At 51.1% G+C, this 15922-nt stretch overlaps 1 protein-coding gene and 1 long non-coding RNA gene across 2 annotated transcripts; one reads left to right on the forward strand and one right to left on the reverse strand.

Moving 5' to 3' along the window:
- Window positions 1-575: 575 nt before the first annotated feature.
- LOC100061761 (glutathione S-transferase Mu 4) lies at window positions 576-5929 on the reverse strand. The gene is given in 9 exon segments (XM_070268566.1): window positions 576-1345; window positions 3299-3409; window positions 3494-3589; window positions 4404-4504; window positions 4603-4629; window positions 4632-4683; window positions 4985-5049; window positions 5450-5525; window positions 5772-5929. Coding segments are annotated over 9 exon segments (654 nt in total). The 5' UTR covers window positions 5808-5929; the 3' UTR covers window positions 576-1255.
- LOC138924323 (uncharacterized) lies at window positions 5359-11667 on the forward strand. The gene is made up of 3 exons (XR_011439313.1): window positions 5359-5549; window positions 6467-7375; window positions 10710-11667. It is a non-coding gene; the product is annotated as an uncharacterized lncRNA (long non-coding RNA).
- Window positions 11668-15922: the final 4255 nt, after the last annotated feature.

Consider the following 15922-nt stretch of genomic DNA (forward strand, 5'->3'; position numbering starts at 1 on the left):
AGTCTAGACCCAACCAAAGTATTAGTTCAGAGTATACTAGGTGAGACATTTTCAGACATGCAAGGACTAAAGACATTTAAATCACAGGTACCTAGGAAAATGGAGTAAGCAAGAAACAAGGTCCCAACAACAGCTGTGCAGCAAGCTGGGGGAGGGCGCCTTGAGGGTATCTGAGAAAAGAGTAGAGATACGATCCTAGAGACCTTACGCATGTGATGAAGCCAGACAACGGACAAGGGAAAGGAATCCTGGTTCTCTCCACTGGGAATTCCCACCACCTCTGGGCCCCCCTCACTAAGACACACAGCTCTGCACAGCCATGAGCCCTCAATAATGGAAGATGGACGAAGGACAGATCCATGCCCAGAGAGAGGCCTCCCCTCCACAGACAGCCCAATGAGGCTTCCTGTGTAAAGGTGTCAGAAACAGGAACGAGAAGTCTCAGAACACCTTCCAACCAAACAGGATGCCCAGGGACTCAGCCACTGCCAGCATCACCACTCAGACCCTCGGATGCAGCAGGGCCAGCTGGAGACTCCAGGTAGCCAGGAGAGAATAAGACAAAACACACAAGGTGTGATTAAGGCTTTACTGGGGACCAGGCATGGCTGGGCAGGGACCAGCTAGCGGAGCAGACCCAGGACACCAGGACAATACTGGCCTTCAGGGCAGTGCTGGGAGCTCAGGGCTGAGCTCTACAGACCAGGGGTCTGCTTGGGGACCTCAAACAGAGCAACCACTGAAGGGAGGACAGTCTGGTTGACTTTAGTGCAGAAAGGTTAACATTGGGAGGACTTTGCTGAAAAAAATTGGAGAACCGGGGCAGGCTCCGTAGCTGAGTGGTTGAGTTCGCGCGCTCCACTGCGCGACCCAGTGTTTCGTTGGCTGGAGTCCTGGGCGCGGACATCGCACTGCTCATCAAGCCATGCTGAGGCGGCGTCCCACATGCCACAACTAGAAGGACCCACAAAGAAGAATATACAACTATGTACCGGGGGACTTTGGGGAGAAAAAGGAAAAAAATAAAATCTTAAAAAAAAATTGGAGAACCATATTTCAAAGGGACTGGATGAACTAGGATGGGGGGAGGACAGGGGCTAAAGTAAGGACTGAGAGAGAGAAGAAGGGAAACAAAAGAAAGAGAAAAGAAGAAGCCAGAGATTCTGGAGGTGCTGGAGGGTGCAGCTGTTCTCCAGGGTGCAGCACAGCAAGCCCAGCGTGGCTCCTCACTCACATCTCCTGGCCCTACGGGGTTCTACTTGTTGCCCCAAATGGCAATCTTTGTATATATAGGGCTTGGGAGGAAGCGGCTGGACTTCATGTAGGCAGAGATCTTCTTCAGGCCCTGAGGGTGCGAAAAAGAAGGTCAGATCCCAGGGACTGCTGCCCCAGCAGGGCTCGGGCAGCGCCACTCCAGGCACAGTGAATACAGGACCCTATTACAGCCCATGCTTGTGAGGTCCAGTATTGGAGCATTAGACAGTCTTTCTGGAGCCCCTAGCGCTGGTAACTCAACTATTTGAATTTCCTGGAACTAACGTGCTCTCTCAATAGGAGTTACCACTGATGGAGACTCTGCACTGCCAGGAGCTGCATAGCCACTAGGGATATGATATAACTACAGAATCTCCACACAACTACCTACAGGATACAATCTACTCTCACCGTGTATCACAAGGGAAACTGAGGCACACACAGGGGAAGCACCTTCCTCATGCTCACACAGCCAGTAAGTGGGAGGGCTGGAAGGCAGCCTGCCTCTCCCTCCAGTCCTGTGCTCTTTCTGCCACGCTCCCCTTCTCTCCTCCCCACAGGAGGCCCTGCCCTCCCTGTCTGCACAAACTTTCCCCGTTTGCAGAGGGAGGCGCCTGGCTTCCCAGGCTTTGCTCACAGAGGGACCCCTAGCAGAACAAAGGGGCTCAGAATGTGCCTGTGCAGCTTAGAAGAGGCCACATCTCACCCAATGACTCAGCAAAACCTCAGTGAAAGCTGATAGGAGGATGTGGAGCAGTGAAGCCAGGCCAGACTCTAATCATTCCTCTTAAAGGGGAATGTCCATTTGCTGGCCTGTTATCTGGGCCCAATCTCACTGGACCCCAGCCTACCTCATCCCAGTCCTGCTGCAGCCAACTAGGCAACAGACACACAGGTGTGCTTGGGCACCATCTTCCCACATAGACTGTGTCCAGTAACTTCTAAAGGATTCAAAGATGCTGGCACTGTCTGTACCAAACGGGCCAGGCCCCACAAGCTGCAGGCTGCAGCCTCAGCTGTCCCCCATCCCTCCCTGTCAATCATTCATCCCAGCTCTTGCATAATCCCTATGGTCCATCAGGCTGGACCAGAACCAGAGCTGATGAGAACTAGCTGACAAAGCAGATTCCATGATGAGGAACAGGAAAGGAAAACAGATTGTAGGCTGAGAAACCTGTTGCACTAATGCCTCAAACACCCAAATCTGTAAGAAAGCAGACGTGCTGCTCTCCAACAAGTTGCCTAATGGTGACCCATGATGAGCTGTGAGGGGAGTCCTGGCTGTGCTCCTCCAGCAGCCAGCTGGTCCCACCTACCAGATAGCCTGGTTCTTGCAGTTCTTCAACTGCACTGAGCCCCAGGAGGCTGGGCTCCAGGGCTGGGTCACCTTTGCATCCCCACTGTGCCCGACGCAGTGCCTCATTCACAGGAGAAGATCAGATCAGTGACGGTGATCTAACATAAACGTACTACCCCATTGCTGAGGCAGAATTTTGGGTAATTACAAGGAAGAAGGAAAGAGAGACAGGGGAAGGAAAGTGCCCAACAAAAGAAGACATCTTTGGTAGTTAATATCAATCGCTCTGTGTCTCAACTCTACTAATGCCAGCCACACACAAACTCCTGAATGTTCTTCTTCACCCTCAATGTCCAGAGCTGTGAAACTCAGGGTCGAGAGGAGAAGGAACTGAGATGTTCCTTTCCATACAGGAACGACAGAGCCACTGATCACCGCCCACGGCAACCAGAGACTGACAGGGAGCCCAGCACAGCCTCTACTGACTCTGTGACCTTCAGCAAAGTACTTATTCTTTCTGCCTCATTTCCGTATCTGCAAAAAGGAGGTGATAACTCTGCCATGTAGGAATGCCGTAAAGATTAAATTTCACCCAATATATGTAACATGTGAGCACAGATTCTAGAGTAAAAGAATTCCTCGAGGAATCCTAGTTTTTCTTTATGATAGCTCCAGGACAAGGAAAACATCAGAGATAAGAGGAAAAAACAAAAGTGAAAGAAATAGAAGGAGGATCCGGGGAGTCACCTCTAAGCGGGTGATGAAGTCCTTGAGGTTAGAGAAGGCATCCAGGCACTTGGGCTCGAATATGCGGTGAAGATCAAGGATGTCATAAGCCAGGAAATCCACATAGGTGAGCTGCAGAGAGGCCAAGCATGAATGGGCACCAATCTCTGAAACTTGAAGGAAGGGCAACTCCCCATCCACAGCCTTTCTCCTTACCTTGTCCCCTGCAAACCAAGGCCTCTTCCCCAGAAACTGTGAGAAGAGCTTCATTGTTTCAGGGAGCGCCTCCAAGTACTCAGGCTTCAGTTTCTCCTGAGGCACAAAACAGCTGTCACCACCCTCAGACACAGACGCCCTGGGCAGGGGGACAGGCCTCCCCAGGGCTGCGCATGACCCCATGCTGCCAGAGGTGAGCAGCCATGTCCCCCTAGACTATATCGCTGGGTGGGTGCCCAGGCTATGATTTAATCCACTCTGTGGTCATTAGACTCCTGTTGGGGACCACCCCCCAGCTGTGAGAGGCACTGGGAAGGCAGAAAGCAATGCCACACTGTCCCTGCAGCTGTCACCACTCATCTCCAACCACCCTCCATGGGACAACCCAGGAGTGCTGTGAGAACCTGGCAGGGCTCTGGACTCATGTCGAGCAGAATCAAAGATGCAAAGAACTAAAATCACTCAGGGAAAGAAGTCCTAAGGTCTAGCAGGTGGGTGACAGAAGAATAGACACTTGAGGTGATTCCAGACAAATGAGGAGAATATGAAAGGCTCGATGGAAGGAGGGAGAGGTTCGAAGGCCCTGTGGATGACCCTGAACTGCCTACTGGGCTAATGTGCTGGTACCTGAGGAGTCAAGGAGACAGCGCTGGGCTAACAAGGAAACAGACTGACAAGGAATGATTTCCACCCTGGGGAATCTGCACCCTACGCTAAGATGGGCAGGAACTGAGAGTCATTTCATGCAATTTGGGGTGATCAGGTCACTCTGGTGGCAGTATAGGGACCAGCTTGGAAGATTAGAAGCTCCAAGAAATTCAAATGGCAAATAGGACCAGTGAAGATGGGACACAGAATTCAGTCTCCAATAAAAAGGCTGTCAGGCCCAGCCCACTGGGAGGGCACTCACAAAGTCAGGGCTGTAGCAGACCCTAGCCAGTTGATTGCAGGTGTCCATAAGCTGATTCTCCAAAATGTCCACACGAATCTTCTCCTCTTCTGTCTCCCCACCTATCACCACGCAACACAGACTCACCCTCAACATCCCACCCCAGCCAAGCCCAGGGCATGGCCACCGGTCCCCTGCACCACACCCCCAGCCCACTCACACAGGTTGTGCTTGCGAGCAATGTAGTGAGGGTGGCGTTGCTCTGGGTGATCTTGTGGGCCCCATCAATTAGGTAGGGCAGCTGGAAGGACAACAGGGGCAGGTCGCTTGGGCCACCAGGCTCCCCCGCTCCTCCCTCCCTTGACCAATGGTGACATGAAACGTGCACCCACAGCTCCTGGGCCCTGGTAAGCACTAAATAATTATATTGTAAAATGAATGATGAGCTGGAACACAGAGCATCATGGGAAGGCAGTGAAGAGAACCAGGGAGCTCAGAGGCTGAGCAGAAGGCACCAGGTCCTGACACCTGGAAGCTGGGACAGGAGATGGAGAAGAGGACCTCTCACTCACCCCCACAGCACCCCCATACCCCGCACCTACATTGGGGAAGTCCAGGCCAAGCTTGAATTTCTCACTCAGCCACTGGCTTCTGTCGTAGTCGGGAGCTGTGGTGGAGAAGATGAATGACCCAAACGTCCTCAGAGTCCAACCCACGTTCCTGGAGGGACTTTCAGGGGGATCTGGCATCTGACCCACTAAGTTTCACAGTCCAGGTTGGGGGGAAAGAACGCTAATGAGGCTCTGGAACCCACAGGAGTGAGGCTCACACAGGGTTAGCAACCCTAAGGGGAACCCATCCCAGATACTGAGACAGGGGGTCCAGCAATCCCCTGCCATGTCCTGCCTTGGAAGGAGAGCGCCACCCTCAAAGGGGAGGGGAAGGGGCCGGCCCTGCTCCAGCTGCGGAGGTCAGCAGAGGTGAGCACCAGGTGGTCAGGGCACGGGGGCCTGGTACCAAGGCAGCAGGAGTTGGGTAGAAGTGGGGGCCCCACGAGATTGCCCTACCGTCCCCCATCGTGTACTTCTTTTCCTCATAGTTTGAGTCTGTGTACTCCAGGAGCAGGCGGATGGCATGAGCCAGCTGGGACAGAAGGCCGGGGCCCAGGTAAGAGATTGAGAGGCCTGACTGCCGCCTTTCCCTCCAGGTAACCTCCCACACACCCCCAGCCACCCAGACAGGCGCCCACCTGCGAGGACACGCAGCAGCACGGGACTGGGATCTAGCAAGCCCAGAAGAGGAACCTTCTGCCAGAACCGGGTCCAGCTGCGCAGCGTTTGCCCGCCCGCCGGCCTCCATCTGTCCCGCTTAGGGGTACCCCTCGCTCACCCCGCGGATGTCCCAGTAACCCAAGGTCATGGCCATGCTGCTGGCGTTTGCGATCTGAGAGCAGGGGCCTCAGCAAACCTGGGAGGGTAATTTATCCTCTGACCGGGGTGGGGCGAGGCGGGGCCTGCTGCGCGCACGGCCCTCCAGGCCCCGCCCCCGCCGCGCCCCCGAGACGCGTTGACGTCGGAGGCGACCACGCCCCCAAGTAGGAGGAAGCAAGCTTCTTTTCAGTTCTCTAGCTCCTACCCTTGGGGATACAGGTCAGGTAGCTGGACGCTGAAGGCCCCATGGCTCGGGCTCGCCCGGTGTTCCCGCCCCCAACAGACCTCAGCTAAGTCCCAGGGGGTTGGCAGTGCGCTTGGACGCAGGCCTGAGCGATCCAGAGACCAAGGCCCCTTTCCCTTCCTTGCCCTCTCGGCATCTCTCACCCTTGCCCCTGAGCTGCAGAGTTCCTGCGGGCTCTGGGAGGCTCTGACTGCCCGGTTAAGGCCGAACACTGATGCCCCTCAAATCAATAGTTAAATCAGTTTCTATTAAGGGAAGATTAGGCCTCAGACCGGTGAAAGTTCCTCCCAGTGCTTATAATTGGTGACAGCCACGTGTCTTAGAGAACAGACTTTCAGTGGGATGGGAAGGGCAACCCAGGCCAAGGGGCAGAGGAAAGGAACTGTGATCTCTTGTGTGTTCCTTTCAAGGACTTTGGAGGACTCAGCCTTTCGATCTTGTGGCTAAGGACGATAAAGATCAAATTGTAAGTCGATCAATTAGCTTTGTGAGCTAACTTGTGAATACTTATCCAGAATAAGTCCCAACAAAGAGGTGTGGAATCCAGTGAAACCCCAGAAGTGTCCTGCCAGTCAGCCTGATGTCCCTCAATTGACCAGGACAGTGACTGGGAATGTGGTGGTCACAGCTGGAATGTGAGAGAGGGGGGCAGAGCTGTCCTCTGAGGTGCCAGACCCCTGTACTGCTGCAGGTAGACCAGAGTGGGGTGGCCAGCCAGGAGGCTGGAGGACTCCCCCCAGGACCACAGTCAGGGTGGCTCCTGCAGTCCCTTAGCCGTGCAGGTGCACAGATTTGTCCCCTGACCCGCCTCCTGACCCATGTGGAGTTTGGGGTATGACAGGATGCCTCAGTGGCCTCTGAAGTCCCTCTGTGATCTGTGACATGGTATAACCTCCACAAAGACAATGTCCTGCCTGCTCACTTTCCTCCTTGAAGTCCCCAGACTGTGTCCCTTCCCCCTGCCATGGAGCCCTAGGGTCCAGCCTTTCTGAATTCCCTAGGGAGCAGCACAGACTCTGAAGTCAGGCTGCCTGGGTGCAGATCCCAGCTCTGCCACAGTAAGCTGTGGCCTCCTGTGCCTCACTGCCTTCTCTGAATAAATGAACCCTCCCTCATAGGGTGGTTAGGGGAAGTAAGCCCATACTTCCCTAAGTTCCAGAACACTTAGAACAGACCAATGTTACATCAATTTATAAATATAGATTATCCCAATGAACCCAGTTGTCTTTTGTCTTCACACTTTTTCACCTGCTGTTCCTTCTGCCTGGAATGCTGTGCCCTGGGCCCAGGGCCGGCCTCATGCCTCTTCATCTTCTAAGGTAAGCTTAGAAGTCACCACCTCTGGGAGGCCACAACTGATAACTCCTCTGCGAATCCTTAGGGATTGGTCACCAAAGATGTCTGATTGGTTTTGCTTTGAGAAAGCTTCACTGTCTTCTTGAACTTCAGTGGCGCATTGTGACTTGCTTTGGCCAATGAAATGCAGCAGAAATTACACTTTGCAGGCAGAAGCTTTAAGAGCCAGTGCGAGAGTCGCCACATCTGCTTCTCAGCGCTGTGATGACTGAGGGCAGGCTCCAGGTTGAAGCCTCCGTCAGTGCAGGTCTCCGACAGACTACGGAGCGCAGGGCCCTGTTGAGCACGTGGGACGTGAAGCGTCAGTAGGAATTATTAAGTCACTGAGATTTGGTTTACCCTGACCTAGACCCCAATATCCCCGATACACTAATTTAAATGCACTTGTTTTCAATCTCTTCCCATAGGATTGCATGTTTTCCTGGAGCAGCACATGCATGCTGAACCCTAATTGTTTGCTTAAATGTCTGTCTCCGCCACTAAACTATAGTCGCATGAGCGCAGGGACTGTGTCTGAAGCAAATTGTTATACTTAGCGCTTCTATAGAGTCCGGCACAAAGTCGGCATCCACAACACTGTATTGATTCCGTTCGTTCTAGTGAGGACTGGAAGGAGAAGAGTTTCCCTCAGATAAGAGCTTACTGCGCTCAAGGAACTTTTAGAAATTCCTCTCTGTTCTGGTTGGAAGCGAGAACACGGAACATGGAATGCCCTGTTGTTAAAACAGCTGGTGGACGGGCTTGGAGTCAGCAGCCAAGTTCAGGTTCAGGAAGGTGCCAAGGAGCAGCACAGACTCTGAGGCTGGGGGTGGGGGATGTGGCTTAGTGAGCCGGCTTGCTCCTTGCTCGGGCCTTATTGGAACGCAACATTTCAGAAAACCGACACACATGGGCTCTTGGTGTTCTTTGGGGATTTTCCATGGAAATAGTTACAGGTGACTCACTCGTGGCATTTACATCCAGAGCAAAAGATTCAATGGATGTGTATGTATTTGAATGACAGATGAACAGGTGCTGCTGTGCGGCCCCACCTGGAGAGGAGGGCCAGCCCGAGGTGATTAGAAGGGAGTGTTTTCCACGGTGCACAGGGACGGGAATAGATCAAAGAGGATAATGTTCCTGTTGTGGTAGAAGTGGAAGGAAAATGGGAATAGGTCTCTATTTTATCTTGTGTGGTGAAAAGTTTCCAGTCATGGTAACATATTTTTTTCACCTGTGACTGAAACCCTAGCTGCTTTCTTCCAAAATTAAGTTTCATATGGAAGCGACCTGGAAGAACGTGGGAATGCAGGGTGGCTGTCGGGGCTTTTGGACAGGACTAGCCTTATGGGGGATTGTAGGGGCGACCCCATGAAGTGGAGTCTGCTGGGAAAAGCCAGATCTGATTAAGTAGGAATATGACAATTAGCATTTACAGGAAGAGTTTTCTGGAATCCATCAGGATGGCCCCTCTTATCTTCTGCTTCCAAATCTTGAGTTACCATGGAATGGCAGGCTGGTCTCTGTGTGTCTGTCATCAAGAAAGGTTTCCTCATCATGTCACACGAGTTAGGAAAATGAAGGCTAAGAAAGTGGGATGAGGGGCCAGCCCCGTGGCCGAGTGGTTAAGTTCTCAAGCTCTGCTTTGGTGGCCTGGGGTTTACCAGTTTGGATCCTGGGCATGGACCTACACACAGCTCATTGAGCCATGTTGTGGGGGCTTTCCACAGAGAAGAATTAGAATGACTTACAACTAGGATATACAAGTATGTACTGGGGCTTTAAGGAGAAGCAAAAAAACGAGGAAGATTGGCAACCGGTCTTAGCTCCAGGCCAATCTTCTTCACCAAAAAAACTACCAGAAAAAAAAAAAATGAAAGTGAGATGACAGTGAACCTGAAACTGCGATCACCTGAGTGCTGGAGACAAGAGCCAATCCAGGGAGTAACTTTAGGTTGCTGATTTCAGTGTTTAGTATGAAAGCATTATTATGCAACATCTCTTCGGAATCCTCTTACCAAAGGAGGGCATCCTATAAGCCTTGTAAATAAATGCAAAACAGCTTCTCTGCAAATCTGCGTGCACACTGTTTTCAACTGCAGTACAGAGCTCACCTGTTTTCCCTCTTGTCCACCCCCCCCCCCATACCATGTTGCATGGGGTGAATCAGGAGTCCTTGACAGAACACTTTACACTGTCATCTTCAACATATCAATCTGAATGTTACCCAGAAAGCCCAAACTTGGAACTGGGTACACTGGTTCATGATACTTTAAGTGGTTCTTGTTTGAGGTCAAAGTAGGGGGTGCGTTTTGTTTCTACAGGAAGTGGTTGCATTACGTTAAGCAGGAGAATTTTATGGCGGCTGCTGTAGTAATGGTTGTTGGAAATGCACATATGAGAAGAATATGTTTGTGTCAGGAATCTGTCCTGTGCATCTTTGAAACATCCTTCTTACAGTGGGGAATTTCTCACATTAAAGTCCCACCTCCCCAAGGTGGTGGACTGCTAGTTGACCCTGATGTCCATCTCCCCATCTTCTGTTGTCATTTCTGCTGGCGACATTACTTATCAGGATAAAGATGTCATTTCTACTGTGACTGAGTTAAGCCAGTGAGGTATAAGGAGAAGAGTTCTGTGTCACTTCCAGGAAGTTTCGTTAAGAGGGAAAGAGCCACCCCATTCCCCTTCCTCTTTCTGCGTTTTGGAACTCAGATGTGATTAGGCCTTCATGGCCATTTCAGACTTTGAGGTCGCACAGAGAATGAAACCACATGCAGAGGACGATGGAGCCTTCAGAAGCAAAGTCATCGAGGCTGCCGTGAAGCCGGCATTACCAGTGCTTTCCTGTCTACTGCAGGACTTCTTTCACATGAGAAATAAACTACTGTCCTGTTTAAGCCACTGCTCCTTTCACTTACACACAGCAGAACTTACCACTAATCAATGCACTCACTCTTCCAGCCTCCCTTGTGGCTGAGGCACAGGCCTGTAACCCAGGCTCTGTTAACTGCACGCAGTGGGGCGGGACTTCAGTTCTGAAGAAGCAGGCCCTGAGAATTCATTTGCTGGCAAGGGGGGTTGAGGAGGAATCAGGATTTTGGAGGTGGCAGTGGTGAGACACTTGCACCTGGTGCCATACATCTGGGTAGGAGCTCCAGAGTTGTGCCCAGCAACAGCTGTAGGGCTTTCTCTAGAACAATCGCTCAGGTGGTTAGGCACACTTCCCAGTGACTCAGCTGCCAAGGCCAACACCCTGGCCATCCCAGGGTTTCTCGTGCCACCTGATACCACTGATAAATCACTTTCTTGTTTCAGCAACAGGGAACCCTGGGTGATCGCCACTCCCCTTCGGTCTCTCTGAAGATACAGATCTTGTCTTCAACACCTTGGCCTCTCTCCTACTGCTTTAAGCCACTGGATTATACCCACGGTTTCTCGTGGACGTGGGTTTAACCTTTACCCCCACTTTTCTGGGTGTGAGAATGACTGCAGTTGGCCACCAAAATCCACTCTTTGGTCCAAATATGGGTCTACCCTTGTCACGAGGTACAGCCACACAAGTGAACCTCGTGAATGAAACGGGAATGATCGTGATGGAGGCAACTTCTGCCTCACCTGCATACTGGGTGGTTGCTTCCTTGGGTTTTCTCTATTTTCCTTCCCATACTCATGATAGAGCTTCCACCAAGAAGAGGCGGCACCCTAGGGCATGGCAGAGCCACAGGATGGAAGGAGCTTGAGGCCCTGAATAACTTCGTGGAGCAGGGCTGCCTCAACAGCCTGGACTGTTCCCCCTGGAACAAGAAAGAATGAGCTTCCATTTTCTCTAAGCTGCTGTCTTGGGGTCTCTCAGCTTTACCTTTCTTCACCTACACAATGATAATGGAGGAAACTAGCAGGGACTTGAAAGAGACAACAGGTGGTCACAGATCAAGGCAGGAGACACCAGTGCCGGCAGCCATGTTCTCAGATGGTCTTGTCTCCCATTCTAGAAGGGGGAGATTCACACTGAACGGTGTACGAGCACTGTCACGAGGAGCCAAAGAACCCAAGCCCTGGGACCTCTGCTAGATCCTAGGTACCATAAGATGTTCATTTTTGGTTGCCTCAGTTTGAAGTACATACTCTCCTCTACTTCTACTCCTGGCTTTAAAGTGTACGTTTTTAGCTTTACAATTTTGACCACAATGTTTAGAAAATTGTCTTCATTTGCAACTTTATCGTGTCTTTCCTCTGTTTTAAAGATCGATTAAAAGGTTCTGTTTTTCTTTGATGATGACCTTTTACATTTCAAATCTACTATTTTAGCTTTAATATAGCTATGCCCTTTTAATTTGAGCTTCTAGACTAGGAGTCCGGAAACTACGACCACCTGCTTTTGCCAATGCAGCTCTCTTGGCATACAGCCCACCCACTTGTTTTGCCATTAGCTGTGGCTGCTTTCCCACCCACCTGATAGAGGTGAGAAACTCAGACAGAGACCATGCAGCCTTGAAGCCAAAAATATTTACTCTCTGGCCCTCTACAGAAACATTTGCCCACTCGTGTTCCAGCTCTGTGTCTGCTTTACTCTAATGGAATATTTTTATTCTACTTAGCTTCTGTCATTGTGTCACTCCTAATTTCTATGACTTCTTTCCTTTTTTTCCTTCTATGTCTTCTGTCTTTAAGTTAAAGTTTAACCAGATTTTGGCTTAACTAACTTTGATCTGATCAGTATCATTACCTTTTAGGTTTGCTGAACTTTCATCGTACCCGTTTTATCTTTTTTAATTAATTATTGATTTCTCAATGAACTTTAACATTGTTACCATTGCTCCTTTTCTATCTAATAACTGCAAGGCAGTGAACATCTGGACAAACACCCAAAAGGACTGTTCTCTAAATCTTCTCCTCTTACCAGCCAAGTTTCAGGGCTTCGTGTCAGTAAGACCCAACTCCAGGATCCAGCCCCTGTTTGAGGAACCTGCATTGCAGATGGTTCTCTGAGCAATCCTGCTCCTTTGCAGATGTCCTAACATGCAACGCTCTCACCACCTGCTGACTGCACAGATTGGCTGCACCTTAGCACGGTGCACCAGGAATGCCTGCGCATCTCAGGGCACGTTATTCAAAGGGCAGCTACAGCCTACGAAATGCTCAAGTTAGAGAGAAGGAATGACGTTCTCCAGGACCTGTAGATTTAAAATCTACCAAACTTTATTCCGTATCTCCAGTGGCTGAGATAACTATACCCAGAGCTCTAAATCCAAAGCGTGGCTGTAGAGATTGCCTAAGGTCTTACCTAGAGATAATTCCATCAAATTTCCAATGCTTATTGAACATTTACTGTGTGCCAGGAAGTGTTATATATATCAGAGATAAAAAGTAAAATAAGACATAGATTCTCTCTTCAATGAATTTATGATCAAGTTGGAGAGGAAAACAAATAAAACAACACTGATAACACAGTGGGATATGTCTCACTGAGAGATGTTGTAAGAGTGCAGAGGAAGGGTGTCTAAAGCAGGGGAAGCTTCTGAGAAAGGGCGACTGAAGGCAGTCAGATCCCACACCCCAGTGGACTGCTCAACTCCCTTCCCACCACCCAAGAACCATGACACCGAGCACTGCAAGCTAACAGGAGGCATTGCATGAACGCCGATTTAAGGTGGGTCCCCGGCACAGAGGGCTCCTTCTGCAGAGACCCCGTGCGGAGGCACACACATGAAGGAGAGATTGAAATGAGTAGGAATTCCTATAATCCCATCTGTTCCCCCCACCACACACATACACACTCATCCCCATCCACCCAGCCCCTGCAATGGACAACAGAAGGAAAAATGGACACACCCACGCCCCCAACACGGTCAATCGTGAGCCCACGTGGCCAGAAGGAAGAAGACAAGACACAGCAGGTGTCATTAAGGCTTTACTGAGGATCAGGCAGGGCAGGGCCACAGTGGGGGAGCAGGCACTGCACACAAGGCCAATACGGCTCTTCAGGGCAGTGCTGGGGGCTCAGGGCTCAGCTCTCCAGGCCAGGCGTCTGGTCGGGCTCCTCAACAGAGCAACCACTGAAGGGAAGGATGGACTGGGTGGCTTCAGTGCAGGGAGAATAATGGGGATGGGTGGGAGCGGGGACAGACTTCAGTGAAGAGAAGTAGGGAGCTGAAGATTTAAACATCCTAGTGAAAAGCGGGTAGGGAGTGAGAAAAGGGGGCCAATAAGGCATCTGAGGCAGGAGAAGAAAGTGAAAAAAAGGAGAAAGAAGCAAGACAGCTGGTTCTGGGTGCACGGAGGTGCAGCTGTTCTCCAGGGCCACGGACATCGGTTGCCCCTCTGACCCTTTGCTCTGATTTTCTGGCCTTAAAATCCCTACTTGTTGCCCCACAAGGCCACATATAGAAACACGGGTCTTCGGAGGAAACAGCTGGACTTCATCTAGGCAGAGATCTTCTTCAGGCCCTGAGGGTGGGAAAAAGAAGGTCAGATCCCAGGGACTGCTGCCCCAGCAGGGCTCAGGCAGCACCACTCCAGGCACAGTGAATGCAGGACCCTGGTAAAGCCCTTCCTTGTGGGGTCAAGTGTTGGAACATTACACAGTCTTTCTGGGGTCCCCAGCTCTGGAAAGTCAACTCATCCAATGTCCTGGAACTAACGTGATCTCTCAATAGGAGTTACCACTGATGGAGACTCTGCACTGCCAGGAGCTGCATGGCCACCAGGGATACGATATAGCTACAGAATCTCCACACAACTACCTACAGGATACAATCTACTCACACAGAGTATCACAAGGGAAACTGAGGCACACACAGGGGAAGCACCTTCCTCATGCTCACACAGCCAGTAAGTGGGAGGGCTGGAAGGCAGCCTGCCTCTCCCTCCAGTCCTGTGCTCTTTCTGCCATGCTCCCCTCCTCTCCTCCCCACAGGAGGCCCTGCCCTCCCTGTCTGCACAAACTTTCCCCTTTTGCAGAGGGAGGCACCTGGCTTCCTAGGCTTTGCTCACAGAGGGACCCCTAGCAGAACAAAGGGGCTCAGAATGTGCCTGTGCAGCTTAGAAGAGGCCACATCTCACCCAATGACTCAGCAAAACCTCAGTGAAAGCTGATAGGAGGATGTGGAGCAGTGAAGCCAGGCCAGACTCTAATCATTCCTCTTAAAGGAGAAAGTCCATTTGCTGGCCTGTTATCTGGGCCCAATCTCACTGGCCCCAGCCTACCTCATCCCAGTCCTGCTACAGCCAACCAGGCAATATGACATGCAGATGTGTTTGGGCACCATCTTCCCACATAGAGAGTGCCTGGTAAGTTTTAAAGGATTCAAAGATGATGGGAATGTCTGTACCCAATGGGCCAGGCCCCAAAAAGCCCTGACTACAGCCCCAATTGTCCTCTATCCCTCCCAGTCAGTTAGTTGTCTCGTCTCTTGCATAATCCCCAAGGCCGATCAGCTGGACCAGACCAGAGCTGATGAGAACTAGCTGGCAAAGCAGATTTCGTGATGGAGAATGGGAAAGGAAAACAGATTGTAGGCTGAGAAACCTGTTGCACTAATGCCTCAAATACCCAAATCTGTAATAAAGCAGACGTGCTGCTCTCCAACGAGTTGCCTAATGGTGACCCCTGAAGACCTGTGTGGTGGGGTCCTGGCTGTGCGCCCCCAGCAGCCAGCTGGTCCCACGTACCACACAGCCTGGTTCCTGTAGTTCCTCAACTGCACGACACCCAGGAGACTGGGCTTCAGGGCTGGGTCACCTTTGCAGCCCCACTGTGCCTGACACAGTGCCTCGTACACTGGAAAAGATCCTATCAGTGAAGGTGATCTAACATAATGTACTACCCCATCGCTGAGACAGAGTCTTGGGTAATTTGAGGAAGAAGGAAAGGGAGACAGGGTGAAGTCAGTGCCCCCCACAAGAGAAGAGGTCAAGATAAAATCCATCCGCAGGGGCACCCACATGTGGACTCAAGTCCCAGGGCCAACTACAGCCTTGGAATCTCAGAACTAGTCCCAATGGGGATCTGACACCTGCCAAGCTTTCTGCAGATCAGGAGTAAATACCGTCTGTGTCTCTGGTGCTTCATATCAAGCCTACTGTGTCTCAGCTCCACTAATGCCAGCTACAGACAAATCCCTGAACACGCTCCTTCATCCACGTTGTCCTCAGCTGTGTCACCCAGGCTGGAAAAGGACCCGAGCCTTCTCTCTTTGGCACAGGAAAGCGAGAGCCACTGACTGCTGCCCATGGGAGCCAGACACAGACATGGAACCCAGCACAGCCTGTCCTGTCTCTGTGACCTTGAGCAAATTACTTATCCTTTCAGCCTCAGTCTCCCTATCTGTAAAATGGAGGTGATAATTCTTCTCCCCGGTAGGAATGTGGTAAAGATTAAATTTGACACAATAAATGTAAGATCCTGAGCACAGATCCTGATAACACATCCTCAATGATGCTCGTTTTCTTCCTTTAGCTCCAGGACTAGGAAAGCAGCAGGGAGAAGAGGGAAGATAAAAGAGCCATTCGAGTCACAGCCCAGAGGA

The sequence above is a fragment of the Equus caballus genome, chromosome 5 (assembly GCF_041296265.1).
Source record: "Equus caballus isolate H_3958 breed thoroughbred chromosome 5, TB-T2T, whole genome shotgun sequence".
NCBI classification, from domain to species: domain Eukaryota; kingdom Metazoa; phylum Chordata; class Mammalia; order Perissodactyla; family Equidae; genus Equus; species Equus caballus.